The sequence below is a fragment of the Rhinatrema bivittatum genome, chromosome 6, assembly GCF_901001135.1.
Source record: "Rhinatrema bivittatum chromosome 6, aRhiBiv1.1, whole genome shotgun sequence".
NCBI lineage: Eukaryota > Metazoa > Chordata > Amphibia > Gymnophiona > Rhinatrematidae > Rhinatrema > Rhinatrema bivittatum.
In genome coordinates, this window is record NC_042620.1 from 268,630,620 (window position 1) to 268,647,369 (window position 16,750).

The 16,750-nt window shown below is 42.9% G+C and overlaps 1 protein-coding gene across 1 annotated transcript in view; it reads right to left on the reverse strand.

The window, feature by feature from the left end:
- The window catches only part of LOC115094274 (E3 ubiquitin-protein ligase TRIM39-like), a 56,350-nt gene that overhangs the window by 29,998 nt on the left and 9,602 nt on the right, over window positions 1-16,750 (reverse strand). The window contains exon 3 of the mRNA XM_029607173.1: window positions 6,206-6,436. Within this exon, the coding sequence (XP_029463033.1) occupies window positions 6,206-6,436 (231 nt within the window). The remainder of the gene's footprint in view (window positions 1-6,205; window positions 6,437-16,750) is intronic.

A 16,750-nucleotide genomic window follows, 5' to 3' on the forward strand; every position in this document is an offset into this window, starting at 1 on the left:
CAAGTTGCTGAAAGGAGTAAGCTCACACATGGGCACAGGGGGGGCAGACACCCTGTATCCAGAGAGAAATGGAAACCCCATATCCAGACAGACATAAACACCCCACACCAGACTAAGAGTAAAACAGATACCCAGATAGACACAGACAAACATAGATATCCCACACTTAAACAGACACAGAGAGACAGACACCTCACCCCCCCTCAGACAGAGAGACAGAAACCCAACACCCCAGACAGGCTTAGATAGACATATCACACTTAGACAAAAAAAAAAAACACATCACCTCCAGACAGAAGACTCACACAGAAACATCACAGACATAGAAAAAGGCATGGACACAACCCACCCAGGCCCTGAGAGACACGAGCCTGCTATTGGACGCGCGTTTTCCCTTACCCCTTATTCAGTAAGGGGCAGAAAACGCGCGTCCAACCCGCGGCACCTAATAGCACCCTCAACATGCAAATGCATGTTGATGGCCCTATTAGGTATGCCCGCGCGATTCAGTAAGTAAAATGTGCAGCCAAGCCGCACATTTTACTTTCAGAAATTAGCGCCTACCCAAAGGTAGGCGCTAGTTTCTGCCGGTACCGGGAAAGTGCACAGAAAAGCAGTAAAAACTGCTTTTCTGTGCACCCTCTGACTTAATATCATGGCGATATTAAGTTGGAGGTCCTGAAGGGTAAAAAAAGTAAAAAAAAAAAAATTTAAAATGGGCCGGTGGCTGTCGGGCCGAAAACCGGATGGTCAATTTTGTCGGCGTCCGGTTTCCGAGTCCGTGGCTGTCAGCGGGCTCGAGAACCGACGCCGGCAAAATTGAGCGTCGGCTGTCAAACCCGCTGACAGCCGCCGCTCCGGGCTAAAAGGAGCAGCTATGGACGCGCTAGTGTCCCTAGCGCCTCCTTTTGCCTGTTTCTACCGCACCACCTAATTTGCATACTGAATCGCGCGCACAGGAGAGTGGCCGGTGCACGCGCCAGGAGAGCGGGCGTTCGTCTGCTCTCCCGCGGACTTTACTGAATCGGCCTGATACAGAGACATAGATCACACTCACAGAGAAAAGCACACCAGACAAGACACTCCACACCACACCCAGTCACACAGGTCACACACCACAATTGTAAAGGCTGGAACATTTTTCAAAAAGGTTAGGTACCAGCCAAAATCTTTTTTAGAAGCTGAGAAATGTTCCATCCCCTCTACCCACATTTGTAGGGTTTTTTTCTTTTTAGAGTTTTCACTACTTTGTCCTAATTTTCTCTCAATTTCTGTATTTTTCTTAAGTTTTTATTTTCTCATGTTTTGATTTCCTTAACTTCTTACACTTTCTGCCTTTATTCTGCCTCCCACATCTCCTCCCTCTCTCCGCTCCACTTCCTCATGCTCTCTGGCCTCACTCCCCATTCTCCTCCCCAACCTCCTTTGGCAGGCAATAGATGTGAACTCTCTTCCTGGGTAGGAACCTGGCAGCAGTAGGAACTCCTGGGTGGATGCCTGAGGGTGGCAGGTCTTCCTAGGTTGTGGAACACCACAGTGGCTGTTCCCATGTCCAGTACTGACACCGAGGAAGCAGTTCCCCACCTGGGCCTACAACAGCAGAAGCAACTCCTTTCTTTGGCCCACCAATAGAAATGCATGGCTGAGCTCTGGCATGCTTACAAATATATTTAATTTATTTAGAGGTCTTATATACCGTCAATCCAAGTGAAAATCACTAGTTCACCATCACTAAGGTCTGGCAATTCCCTCCCTCCTGAGCTTGCAATGCATCCATGGCACCAAGACTGAACAGTGTAGCCATTTTTTTTCTTCCCTGATTGAGCATCCCTTCAGGATTGTTCAAGCTCCCCCCAAGGGGCCCACCCCTCAGTTTGCTTACTCCTGCCAGAGCACACTAACTGCCAGACTCAAACAGTAACAGCCCTACCTATGAAAAGGAAATACTGCAATTACATCAGGCCCTAAAAAGATAGTGACAGTGATGACGAGCTGGCATTGGCCAACGTCATGAAACATGCACTAAAAGCATTTAAAAGAAAGAGGTCAGCAAGTAAGGCCATATCAGTGGGTGATGTATGGAAAACAGCTCCGGTGCCAAATACTGACAGTCAAGCTAGCAGCAAGGCTGAAAGCACCATACCTGTACCTTATCAAGTGAGCAGAATGAAAGAGGAGGTACTGTGTGGGGTTAACACCTTAGCTGGCAGGGTCCCCAAAAAACCTAAGAAAAAGATTTGGAGACGAGAATTTATAGACATGTTTTCACTTCTGATCAGAGACCAGGACGGGGAGGGTAGTGAACAGAAAGAGAAGGACACAGCGGGGGACGGAAAAGATAAAAAGCCTAGGATACATAGGAATATACACAATTGTGTGTCTGCCTTTCATATTTTTGAGTGTCGTGGTAGAGCGTGAGCCCGATCAGGCTCCATTCTTTATATGGTACCTGGATACCAAAATATGTGCCCATAAGTGCTTTGGCGGATGGTCATGGTTGAACTATGACACAAAATTTAGGAAAAGCATGGCAAAGGTCAGCTCTGTAACACGGAGGCACAGAGTAGTTGACCTGTGGTTGGATGAAATGACTTTACCTAGGCCTTTTCAGGCTGAGAGGCTTTTTCACACAGCAAGCCCATTCAGGGAGAAAAGGCCCTAACAGTGGTAATGGGAGGCGCACAATATGAGGGCAATTCAATACCAGGAACTGCAACTGGAACCCCTGCAAGTGTTGCCATGCCCGTACCAACTGTGGAGCCTCACACGCAGCATCACAGTGAAAAAATGCCAAGGGATCGCATGTATCAATCCCAGCAGCCCCAGTGGGCAGTTGATGACCCTGGCCCCGTCTCCAGTCAAGTTTAAAGAGATGTTTCCTTGGTTGGAGCAGTACCACCATAAGAGGCATGCCCAGATAATCACTGCAGGTTTCCTGCAGGGTTTTTATATCCCCTTCACCTATGTCCTCAGTGAACAACTCTGTGTCAATAAGAATACATACAGATATTGCCAGGTCCAGGATACAACAGGAAGTCCAGTTAGGGAGGATAGCTGGTCCCTTTGCAAATCTGCCATTCAATGACCTATTCATATCCCCACTAGGAGTAATACCCCCCCCCCAAAAAAAAAAGAACCAGGGAAATTTCGCCTTATTCATAACCTTTCATACCCGGCAGACCCGTCAGTCATGATCAGATTGACCCATAGTTATGTACTATTCAATATGCATCCTTAGACCAAGCTATCGCTATTCTGCAGCATTGTGGCCCAGAAAACCACCTAGTGAAGGCAGACATTGAATCTGCCTTTCGGCTGTTGCCAGTCTGCCCCGACTCATTTCGATTCCTGGGATTAAGTTTTGAGGGACAGTACTATTTCGAAAAGTGGATGCCGATGGGCTGCTCCATATCATGCGCATATTTTGCAATGTTTAGTTCATTTCTGCATTGGGTACTGGAGCGTACATCGGGATGCCAGGAAGTGGTACACTACCTTGATGACTTCTTTTTCATTGGTAAAGGGATGCACGGGGGATTCATCCTTGCTGCAGGTGTTTAAGAGCATAGCTTCGAAATTCGGCATCCCGTTATGACCGGAGAAAACAGTTGGTCCTGCACAATCCATTGCTTTCTTGGGCACTGAACTCAATGCAAGAGAGAGAGAGTATCTAGGCTTCCCCTAGAAAAGCTTCAGAAGCTGAGAGAAGTGATAGCAGCAGTCAGGAATGCAAAGAAGACCACTTTAAAGACAACTGCAGTCCTTGACTGGTTTACTTAGTTTTGCTTGCCGTGTGAGTCCAATGGGTCAGATATTTATCTGGCAACCAGTGAATGCCACAGCAGGAATTAAAAAAAAAAAAAAAAAGTATCACCACATCAGGGTTACAGCCCCCATACGGTGTGATTTTAAAAGTTTGGGAGCAGTTCCTTCAATATTTCAATGGATTGAAGACGTGGCCAGACCCCCACCCCAGGTACAATAAGGAGCATTTTTGGCATTTATTACAGGGGTGCCTGTGTGCCAAACCATGGCCGGAGACTTGGCACACCTATGGAACAAAGCGAGACATAACATTTCTCAAGCTGTTCCCTATCATTATAACGGTCAGCATCTGGGGAGATGACTTGTCCAATAGACATGTTGTATTTAGATCAGATAACAAGGCAGAAGTCGAATGCATCAATGTTTTGACAGCCAGGACAGTTGGGGGTACTGCATTAATGAGACAACTATATTGCAATGCTTGCGATATAATATCATGATATGCGCTACGCAAGTCCTGGGTGTCAAGAATGACATAGCTGATTCGGGGGGGGGGACGGGGACTGAATCTTTCTAAGAGAAATCGCCTTGATGCTTGAAATAAACACTGCTTTTTGAAGATTAAATTGGATTTACTTATGTTTATTTGGAACAGCTTTATCTTTTTGGTCTCATACTTCCTGTTCTTGTATCCGCTCCCCTGTGTGACCACGTTTACTCCACACTAACTGTTTGTTAGAAAAACACCTTCCCAGGGGCCTCCAGCTGAACCAGGATTCTCTGATGTCTGGGAATTAAGGGGCACCGGGCCAGATCTCTTGATCCGGTCTCTTACGGTATTCTGGGTTTTTCTTGCGTATACCTCTTCACAATATAGGAATGTTGTTAGAGGGGACAGATATATATATATATATATATATATATATATATATACACTGTATATACACACACAAGGTAAGCCTCCCTCTCTTTGGAAAGCAGACTAAAATGTTACAAAAATATGTGGAAGCTAATGGAATATAAAGTAGGGCTTCAAATTTAAAGAGCCCTGCTCTATAAAACATTCCAAGCTCCTCAATGGAGATGTGGAAACTTTTCAAAAGGTTTCACGCAGAACTAAAGGAGCCTTCTTTCTGGAATTGTGTGCACAGATACCTGTATCCAAGCCCTCTTGGCCTCTGGCATCTCCTGAAAATCTGGTGTGAAACACCATTTGGGCAAGCTTAATTCTGACACAAAGAGTTAATGAATCTAAAAACCAAAAATTTCATGGGATGAGAAAGTAAAGCTGGGGGGAAGGAAAACAGCATGCAGAACGTAACACTAATAGGATAACTTTCAAACCTATTCGTGGTACGGCATGTGTGCATGTAAGTGGACCTGTGGAGATGTATCCTAGTATATGATAAACTACACAATGGGAGCTGTGCTGTTTATAAAATATCGGGTACTTATGTTCCGAACGTGCGTGCGTATGTTTGACAATGCGCATATATTTTCACTACAATGAAAGCGCTTACTTTTCTATCTGTTTTATAAACACACAAACGCATATTTTAGCTTCCTTAAAAATTAGAGCATCTATGCGTAAAAGAAGTTTTATAATGTGCATGCGAATATTTTCTTGCACATGGATTTGAAATCAGTACCTCTGCCAGTTCACCCAGTCCATCTCTTGTTGTGCTAGATCCTCTAGCTCTTCATCCTGAACCCTCACCAGTTCACCCAGAGATCCCATCCAAAAAACGCAGACTACAGACGTCCGATATCAAATGCAATATTTATATGTGAATCTCTCTTATAAAATAGCAACTTCCATGCATCCTTTTCACTCTACCCTGGAAAGCCTCTACACTGCCCCTTTACAAATGTGCAGGTACTTTCGATGTTTATAAAACAGAATGTTTGCAAATACAACAGACTATTTATGTTTCTTATGTGATAATTTTCTTTGAAAGCTTACTCATACATTTAATTAATTAAAATATGTATTACACACATTATCATTGTAGGTAAGCTGGAGACAAATGTAATGACATGTAATATTCTTATGGGCCTAGTTTGAATTTAGTTTTGGTGATAAACATTGGAGCCGCATCCCTTTACTGTGAGACAGTCTGTCCCTTACGACACATACAGCACTAAACACATTTTCCACAAACACAAAACTGTGAAAGCCCTTTAATTCATCAGGCACTTTGAGAGGTTTGAATCCATTCAGTCTTTTTCAAGCACTGGTTGGTGTCCAGTATCATACCAAAGTTCCCTTAAAATTGTATTAGAAAGCCAAATAAGTCAGCTTCATTTTTATTATGTCTTTTAAATAAATAACAATAAACAAACAATTATAATGATAAAATCCTTCTTAGATATATGAACATCAGTTTTATGGCAGGAGGGAGAGTTCTGCAAACAAGTATTGAAATCTTGATTATCTCACCTTCAAAAATTCAGCTCCTGCATGCTGACACTTCTCCTCTATCTCCGTAATCAGGTTTTTGATGGACAGACTTTTTGCTTCTAACCTGACCACATTTTCTCTTATCCTGTTTAGAATATATTCCTCTTTTTTTTCAAGCTGGTTGAGAATGTCCAATTGCTTATTATTCAGAAACTGAAGCATTTCTTCAAATTCAGATACAATTTTCTGTCTCTGGATCTCTGTGTAATTCTAAATTGAAATACAGATACAATTAGAAAAAAACCCTATGAATATACTTTTAATCTTTGAATATACTCTTAGAGGTTTTAAATTTCTTTACAGCACTGAAGAACTGTGTTCCAAAATAGAGCAGTGAACATCATCTTATACAGCTATGTCTTGACTTTCTTTCTCTCCTTGCTCACCTCCTGTCCCATTAAAGCCAAACTCCACCAGTTACAATGTCTTCTTTCACATTTTCACCTGACAATCAGGCCGATACAGAAAAACGCGCAGGAAAGCCGGCGAGCGCCTGCTCTGCCGGTGCGTGCACAGGCCACTCTCCTGGGCGCGCGATTCAGGAGGGTGGCCTAAGCAAATTAGGGCCCGCGGTAAAAGGAGGCGCTAGGGACGCGCCTCCTTTTTGACAGGAGCGGCGGCTGTCAGTGGGTTTGACAGCCGACGCTCAATTTTTCCAGTGTCAATTCTCAAACCCGCTGACAGCTACGGGTTTGGAAAATGGACGCTGGCATAATTGAGCGTCCGCCTTCCGACCCGCGGGCCGCAGGCAGATTTTTTAGATTTTTTAAAAAATTTTTACTTTTTTTTTTACTTTTGGGGCCTCCGACTTAATATCGCTATGATATTAAGTCAGAGGGTGTACAGAAAAGCAGTTTTTTCTGCTTTTCTGTACACTTTCCCGGCGCTGGCAGAAATTAACGCCAGACTTTGGGCAGGCGTTAATTTTTTAAAGTAAAATGTGCGGCTTCGCTGCACATTTTGCTTTCTGGATCGCGCGGGAATAAATAATAGGGCCATCAACATGTGTTTGCATGTTGCGGGCGCTATTAGTTTTGGGGGGGTTGGCTGCGCGTTTTCGAAGCGCTATTACCCCTTACTGTGTAAGGGGTAATGCTAGCGCGTCGAAAACGCACGGCCAAACCCGGGCTAACAGTGCGCTCCACTGTATCGGCCCGAATGCTCTCTACTCTAGCAGATGGTACAGGCTGCCCATTGCATTAACATTTGTACATTAATGGTACTTGATGCTTAAAGTTAATGCTTATAGTGAAAGGATAATGTAATTTTTTCTCTTGGTACATAATTGGTGTAAATCCAGTCAAAAATCCATAATTGGTGTAAAAATCCATAATTGGTGTAAATCCAGTCAAAAAAGCAAACAGAATGTTGGGAATTATTAGAAAGGGAATGGTGAACAAAACGGAAAATGTCATAATGCCTCTGTATCGCTCCATGGTGAGACCGCAACTTGAATACTGTGTACAATTCTGGTCGCTGCATCTCAAAAAAGATATAATTGCAATGGAGAAGGTACAGAGAAGGGCAACCAAAATGATAAAGGGGAATGGAACAGCTCCCCTATGGGGAAAGACTAAAGAGGTTAGGACTTTTCAGCTTGGAGAAGAGACGGCTGAGGGGGGATATGTTAGAGATGTTTAAAATCATGAGAGGCCTAGAACGGGTAGATGTGAATCGGTTATTTACTCTTTCGGATAGTGGAAAGACTAGGGGGCACTCCATGAAGTTAGCATGTGGCACATTTAAAACTAATCAGAGAAAGTTCTTTTTTACTCAACGCACAATTAAACTCTGGAATTTGTTGCCAGAGAATGTGGTTAGTGCAGTTAGTATAGCTGTATTTAAAAAAGGATTGGATAAGTTCTTGGAGGAGAAGTCCATTACCTGCTATTAAGTTCACCTAGAGAATAGCCACTGCCATTAGCAATGGTTACATGGAATGGACTTAGTTTTTGGGTACTTGCCAGGTTCTTATGGCCTGGATTGGCCACTGTTGGAAACAGAATGCTGGGCTTGATGGACCCTTGGTCTGACCCAGTATGGCATATTCTTATGTTCTTAATTCTTCCCTCGATTATCTCAACTTAAAAGGTAAAATTATTCAAAGCGAAATAAATGTAATCGTTGATTTGGTTCTCCACATTTAGTGGTGTTATGTTAATTATGTTGCTTTCAATAAGGTCACAGTTTGAAATGAATTACAGGACAATATAAAATCTATATGTGGGGAGTCCCCCCATATTGTGTCTTTTTCTATTCTAGTAATACAAAATATTCTGAGTGGGGAAGACCCAGGAATCCCCATTCTTGGAAGGGCTTTGGAAAATGCTCAAATGTTTTAGCCTGCATTATTTTGGAATGTCCAAAGGATGGCACTTAGTGTGATCTCAGAGTACTGGCTTGTGGCTGTTGGGGGGGTGGACATGAACCTAAGTTCGAGTGTTTTTGGTGATGATGGGTTCCACTTAAGGGTATGGGAGGTTGTGACTGGTTGACAGATGTCCCAGAAGGGTATAAATCCTGGGTCAGTTTGGCGGAAATGGTTCTGTTTAAGTTAGAGCAGGGTAAGAGAGGGACCTCCAGGATGGATTAGCCAGCCCGTGAGCGGGTGGGACCTGGGATTCCTTTCAGTAAGGAATAGGCCCTTCGGAGGCTTTTTCCCCACAAGGGAATAGGTCTGAGACCATGGACTGCAGAAGCTGTGATTTCCTCCCTTTGAGGAACTGACTGGGAGGAGGAGTGGAAGTAGTGGCGATTCCCCCTTCCGAGGAAGATAGCGTTCAGAGACAAAGGGAACACGAATAGAACCAGGAGTGTGGAGAAAACTGGGCAGTCCTGCACATGGCTGGAGGGAGAGGCCCAGAATGAAGGATGAAAGGTTCCTGAGGCCAGGAGATTGTGAGTAGCTTTTTTTTGGGGGGGGGGGGTTCGGGTGTGCATGCCTAGAGGGAATGTGATCCCATGTCTCACAATGAGGGGAGAGGAAAATGTGGAGTACCAGAGGACTGGAGGGTTCTGAATTCCATTCAAGAGTAGGCAGGGAGGAGGGTATTCCAAACTTCTGGGTATGACATAGATTTTGAAGTTTATTTTGTATTCTGCTGTGAATCTCATAAACTCTTGAGTATTCAGCACAAAATGTACATAGTTGCTGTCTGGGAAAATCCAGAAAATAAGTCTGTGAGTGCTATTATCCTATGTCAGGGTCTTAACAAAACAACACAATAGCAGAAGACAAACGAGAGAAATAAAACACGAGCTTCCTGACTTACAGTATGCAGGGAACAACTAGAGTTTTCAAGAAGATACAGTATGCCTTACCGGGTAATCTGAGCAGAGACCCAATCCAGCTCACTAAACTATGGTGCAGCCTTGTTCTGACCCAGCACTGGAAGCTCAGGAGATGTTGTGCACTTAAGAACAGCTGAGTGAATACTGTGGGTTACCCTATAGTCAATGGGAGCCTGGCAGGGCACAGCACCCCACAGTACCTGGGAAGGCAACAATACTACAGCTTCCCACTTCCTCACAGGTAAAATAGCAACATTACACCTTACTCCCAAATGGGGATCTCAAGGCCTCTATGGGCCATTCCAGGGTGCCCACAGCACCTCCACTGTTTACCATGTCAGCCTGTTACTCTTTTTCCCTCGAGCCTTTCCATTCTAAGAGGCATATATTATTCTTACACTTTGGTTGAATAAAGAAAAGAGAAAGAAAAATCAAAATCAAGATGGGGTGTTTTTGCACATTTTACAAATTACTCTTCCATCAGTTAGCACCCCAGAGAGGTGCGAAGATGGTCCTGCTATCTGTATAGCACAATTGACATGTGATAGGATGGAGTTGGATAAGGCTTCTTCTTCTGACCCCATCTTGGTGTACTTCATTTCCTCTGACTAAAGCAATGGTCCAAAGAATCCCATAGTGACTTGGGGCTCATTTTGTTGATGCTGGTTTCTTCCCTCCGGCACAACTCGCCTTTTGCCAGCAGTCTCTCTTCCTTGGTTTTATGAAAGCTCCTTCTACAAACACTGGTTTCTGAAGATTATCTGTGGTGATCCAGCTTCTGCTATAGTTTCTTCCAAGTCTGACAGCAGCTTCCCTTGGAGGCCATGGATCACCACCCACAGGTCTTTTTGAATAGATCAGACTGTCTTATCCAATTTAGCTATGGTGGGGAGAACTATAGTGTCCAACTTATCCAACTGGAAGATCAAAAGTGCCACTAATCTTTTGAGTTTTTTCCATTACTTCAGTCTTCTTGAGATGATCTCTTTACCTAACTTGTGAAACCTGGGAATGTATGGACATGTGATCCATTCTACCCTATCCCTGGCCCTGTTGTTTTGAAGGTGTACTCGGTTCTGCAGGAAAAAGTGTCCCACATTTCACCATAGGCATCCCTGAGACTGGGCTCCAAGAGGGGACAATGTAAATCTCTCATGCTCAGACTACCGCAGAGGGGTTCCTTGAGGGAAGGCATAGCCAACCTAGGATTCCTTGTTTTTCTCCTTGTTTCTCACCTAAGCAGGTGTCAATTCAGATATGTGTGTTGATTAACTCTTCTAGGGAAAAGGGATGGACAATCTGAGCCAACTCATCCTTAATCTTTTCTCTTAATCCTGGATGAAACTAGTGCTACAACAGTTCTTCACTCCAACTCACACCTGCTTGTAGCTGGCAGAAGGTAGAGGAAAATGATAAGACTGAACCTGTTCCTTGATGTAGCTGTAAAAAGCCCATCTCAACCACAGGTTTCTGGTAGGAGTTAGAGAATATTTTCTTAAACTCGTGGAAAAACATGACCCATGTGGGTCTGGGTTCCTGGTCCACAAAAAGTGGTGGCCCATTCCAGAATATCTTCCGTAAGTAGTATAATTATCCAACACAGTTTCTTTACCTTGTCTGCAAAGAACGTTGGATAAAGTCCAAATTGTAAAGTGCATTGATGCAGGAGCCCTCTCGGTAGTGCCCCCTATTCCCCTCAAATCATTCTGGGGTAACAAGTTAGGAACTGGGCAGTTGTCTGTATCATGGTTTCTAAATGTCTGATAGCACAATGCATATGCTGTTTCTAATTGCTGATTCTTTTTCTGCAGTTCTTGATATATATATGCATGTGCAGGATCATACTACTGATTGGTGTGCTGCAATTCTTGGTATTGCATTTGGAGGGTAAGCACTTGTTGTGCTGGATATTGAATCTGCTCTGCTGGAGTCATAGTTGGGCAGAGAGAGAAAAAAGAAGACTACATTTAACTTCAGCAGCTACCTAGTAGAATTAAAATTCTTTTTCCTTACACACCCCTGAAAGCTGGGTTCCTTGACCAGTTGATTAAGGGCGTGGTCTACTCTTTAGCAATGTTAAAGCTGGCTGCACAAAATAAAAACCAAGAAAAGGAAAAAAAAAAAAAAGTCCTAGCTCCACCAAGCTCAAACTTGCTGAAATATTCTCCCTCTCCATAGGTGTCTTAAAAAAAAAAAAAAAAAAGGAATTTTCAGTTCCAGCCAAAAAAAAAAAGAGAAAACAATTTTAAATTGTTGGGTCTCTCCAAGAGGGCTGTCACAATCTGTCAGGGTATTACCAAAACAACACAATAGCTGCACTTTCAATATTCTTTAATGTAGAAGACAAAAGGGAGAAACTAAATATATGCTTCATGACTTACAGTTTGCAGAGAACAACCAGATTATTCAAGAAGATGCAGTATCCCCTTACCAGGTAATCTAAGGAGAGAGACCCAATCCACCTCATTATAATTCTGTGCTGCTTTGTTCTAACCCAGCACTGGAAGCTTAGGAGACATTGTGCCAGCAGAAAAATCTCTGCTGGCTAGCACACAGCTGGGTGAATAGGGTGGCTTGCCCTCTAATCAGTGGGAGCCTGGCTGGGCATAGCCCAGTCCACAGAACCTGGGAAGGCAACACCACTATAGCTTTCCCAGGTCCTTACAGGTAAAACAGCTTTTTCTACAGAGCTCCTGGTCACCACTACCGGGGCTGGTGGTTCAGAACCCACAACCACCTTATGTTCTGTTTGGTGAAAAAGTATTTATACATTTGTAGAGAAATGTGGGCACCAGGTTCATGGAGAGGAGAAATGGCTATATTCTCCCTGTACCAGCCAGGAAGAAAAAATTTCTACCACACTGCTTCTTCCACTTCACCATCTGCATGACCCAAATGTCTGAACTCACAAAATACATTTGAGAAACTGACTTTCATCATAAAAGGATGGAAGTTCTCATCATTTTAGGTGCCCTGGTGTTGAGATGGGGGGGGGGGGGTGTTACAGTTAGGTAAAGTTTCTTACCCTTATAAAAATCCACTTTTCAAATCACACAATTTAAGTCTATAGACTTCAGTTGCATCACCCTCCTAACCACATCATTCTCCTTTGTGAATTTGAACATGAATGCCCTCCTGACTACATCATTCACTTCCATAGACCTTCATGGTATCTTCATACTCACCTCTATAAATATCAGTTGCTTCACCATCTTGAATATATGTTGTCCACATCAGGGGTGATATTCTAAAAGAATAGCTGCTGGATCAGGTGGTGATGGGAGGCAGGAGATGGGTGCTTGCATAGATCTTCTTGCTTCTGCCCTCCTCCTAAGACCTTATTTCTCCTCCTCATCTCTGCCTACCTATGGTGGTGGCTGCAGACCTGCTTCCTCTCTTCCATAATTGGCGGGATGATCTCTATTAGAGCCCACTCCTTTCTTCCTCTCTTCAGTGACCAGCAGGAGGAGCACTGCCAGCTGCCCATGGACAAAACGGTCATCACCACCTCCTTCCTCTTCTCAGCCAACGGTGAGATGTGCACTGTCCCATCCCTGCCCCATCCACAAAGCATTTTTAAAACTCACAGGCTTGCACTTTTAAATGCTGATCTTGTGAGATGCCTAAAATGCGTGGCATCTGGAGATGATCATGTCCACAGAGCCTTGAATTGCAGCAAATGCAAGTAAAGAGAATTTGCTGCAGTTCAAAAAGGTTTGAGGGTCTAGCAGAAAATCACCACTGCTTCACATCATTCATCTTCATAGATGTCAATACTTCACCACTTAAATATCAGAAAGCCATGAAAATCACACTCAACTGAGACTAGGCAACGAGGAAGCATTCCTGATAAGGTTTTCTGATTGTACTTTATCCGCATCTTGAGGTCTGAACCATACATAGCTGGCACTCTCCCTAGGACCCACCCATCCTACTTAATTTAAAAGGTGAGACAACAGCATGCCCCAGGGATAGAATTCAGTCAGTGGGAACATAAAATCAGTAAACAGATTCAAAACGTTTTATCGTATAAATCTATTACTAATTACTTTTTCGCTTTTTTATATTGAGTTTAAGCATCTTCCAATAATATACTTTGCAAAAAGCATAGTTTTTCGGTTGTGAAACTCAAAAGTACAGATCATATAAAGAAGAATAGAAACAGGAAAGAAAGAAAGACGGAGCAGAAGAAAAAAAAAGAGAGCAGACATTATTGCTGGGAGAGCCTCCAAAAGAATGGCTTAGTTTTTGACCCAGCAGTTCCTTCCTGCTCCTTTGAGCTTCCAGTTCAAATGGAACGAGGGCTAGGATCCAGCACCAAGAACCTGCATTCACAGCCATGCAAGGATTTGTTCCTATTTACATCCCCTTCCAACTTACTTTTAATGTTGTCACTGCAGTGACATTCCTCAGCCAAGGAATTACTGTGACTGGTTGAGAAGATCCACCCCACAAGTATTTTGCTGAATATTTCACTGCCCACCACAGCACCTTGTTTTCGTGTCTACAAATTCTTCTTATGTGGTGTCTATCTCTGTCATGCTGGTGTGATTCGGGGGAAAAGTTATATTTCCTGGTCTTAAACTGGGCTCTGCTTAGTACGGGACCTGTGTGCTGTGCACTAAGCCATAGAATGGCTCAGAGAAAGTCAAAGTCAGCCTAAAGAGAGCCCACCATATGGCCCCGCCCCTGAGGATCTGGATTGGTCCTCTGGGGACTCAAAAGGTGTGCTGGGATACCATCTGGAAGAGACCCGTAATTTCTACCACCTATGTATTCATGAGCTATTGAATTGTTATGTGTGCATGTACTGTTGCTGGAAGGATTCTGCTGTACAAAAGATCTGGACTGACAGTAAGACTTGTTACTTTCTGTTAAGTTAGCTGCAGTGCATAAGTTGGAAGCCATTTTGGCTTTGTATCTTAAAATAAACCTCTAATGCAATCTTAATCTTTGTGCATGTGCTGCAGAGTCTTCAGCCTGATAGTGTGGCATTTGCTATGTCCTCCTGTCTTGTTCGTGTGTGCCATTTGGTCCAGCTTTTGCACAGTTTATGATCCTGCCTTCTCTTTTTGTGTTTATACAGTGGTGGTGCTTCTTCTCTTTGCTTTGGGCAAGGTCCTTTGTTACAAGCAATGAAAAAGCAGATACTTTTTCTGTTGCTTAGCTCTGTCTTTTTTTCGTTATATTGTAGGGAAAATTTCAATAGGAAACCTAACCTTTCAGCCCACACAAACCCAGGTAATGTTCAGATTCAAGGAGGTCCATATTCAAATGTTTTGTCCGGCTAAGTTCAGACTTATATATAAATCAACACCTCAAACCAGTGATCCAATAATATATAATCATATAGAGAACTGTTGTTCTATCACTGTAAATAAAGAACTATTTTTCTGTTGTATTTATTACCTTAATATTTTGTACGTTTCACAGTTATTCTCAATGGCTACACAACCAGTGGAAATTGTTTAATAAAATATTTTTCTATTCCATCTGAAATTTATTTTGGAGTAGGTCGAAGGTTTCATACATGTGGAATAGACTTAGTTTTTGGGTACTTGCCAGGTTCTTATGGCATGGATTGGCCACTGTTGGAAACAGGATGCTGAGCTTGATGGACCCTTGGTCTGACCCAGTATGGCATGTTCTTATGTTCTTCTTATGTTCTTATGTGTGTAGGCGTCCCTGCACTGTTATGCAATTATAATTATTAACCTTCTACCACCTCCGTGTTGAACTTTTTATGTTATATATTTTTTTTAATTTTAAATATATAGTCCCAAAGATTTCATCATCCACGATGTTGTTAGCTGGATATTAAACTTATAGCTTGAGCTAAGAGATAATCATTTTTAAGGCGAGTACCTTCCAACTTCCTTAATGCTGTGTGTTTTTTACTTGTAGGTCTCAATTCTGACACGCTACATTTCAGACTTCGCGTCTTTCTTCAGGGGAGTATCTTCTGTGAAAAGAGCTCCAACAAACAGGATTATTACCTCGCTATATCTTTATATTCAAGCTGCCAAAATCAGGTGTAATATTCTCCTCTGCAATTCTGTCCAGTGTGGCACCGTGGATGCCTACTGAACCTGTTCAAACCCATCTTAAATTCTTGAACAAAAGCATACTTATTAACCAATAAGTAACCTTCAAATTTAAACGCGCCTATCAGGAGCTCTATCACTAAATATTCCAACTAATCAGCTGCCGACACATCTATATACTGTGGCACTCACTGCTCTCCATAATCAAGACGGTCTCATCGGACCTGACAGGGAACTGTGAATTGCAAGCTCTGCTGTTTTATACTGTCAAACGGACCTGGTGGAGCACAATATCTGTCCGAGTGCCGGATCGCTGAGTTTGGTAGTCAAAAAAAACTACCTAATGACTTTACAGTAAAGTGTTCAGATTGAGCTCGTCATTCATGCCTTTTGGGGTGGATGATTTCAATGTATAAATCCAGAAAGCCTCACTGTAATTTAACTTGATTCTGATGTCCCCGTCCCGTGTCGGCATATGAAGTTGCTCTAAAATCGTCCATTTCAATTCGGCAATGGTGTGGCCCGCATCCTTCATATGGTGAACCATGGGAGCTGTCATTTTTTCTGTGTTAAACTGTGATTTATGTTCACCCAATCTAACTCTTATTGAACGAGTGGTGTGTCCTATATAAAGTTTTGGGCACGAGCACACAATAGCATAAATCACATTAGCGGAGTTGCAACCTGTATTTGATCTCCTCCTGACTCTATACTTTGAAGACCAGATCAAGGAGAGGCATTAGAACCACGCCAAACTGGACAACAGCAGAAAAAATGACCAGATGGTGGTCAAGGGATAGTACTGGAGAATAATGTAGCTGGATTGGCGGTAGTGAATTTATCGTCCATTCCCTTGACCATAGCACAGTTGGCAGTATTAAACCAAGGACTTTCCTTTATACCTACTAGACATTACGAATTTAAAAGTCAAATTTCTATCCAGAGATTTGTTCGCAAATTAAATTTGCGGTTATATTTTTCAGACAAACAAGAAGTAAGTTCAGATATGTCAGTGGTTAAACCCAGGTCCAATTGGATACCCCTGGGTACATTAGATCCACATATACAGACATTCCACAAATTAGTACTAAAGGATCTGTCCACTTATGAATCTAAAGCAGTCAGATGGTCACAAAATTTACAAGTACAAAAGGAGGCACTTGAGAGTTTGTCTAATTCCACACTAATC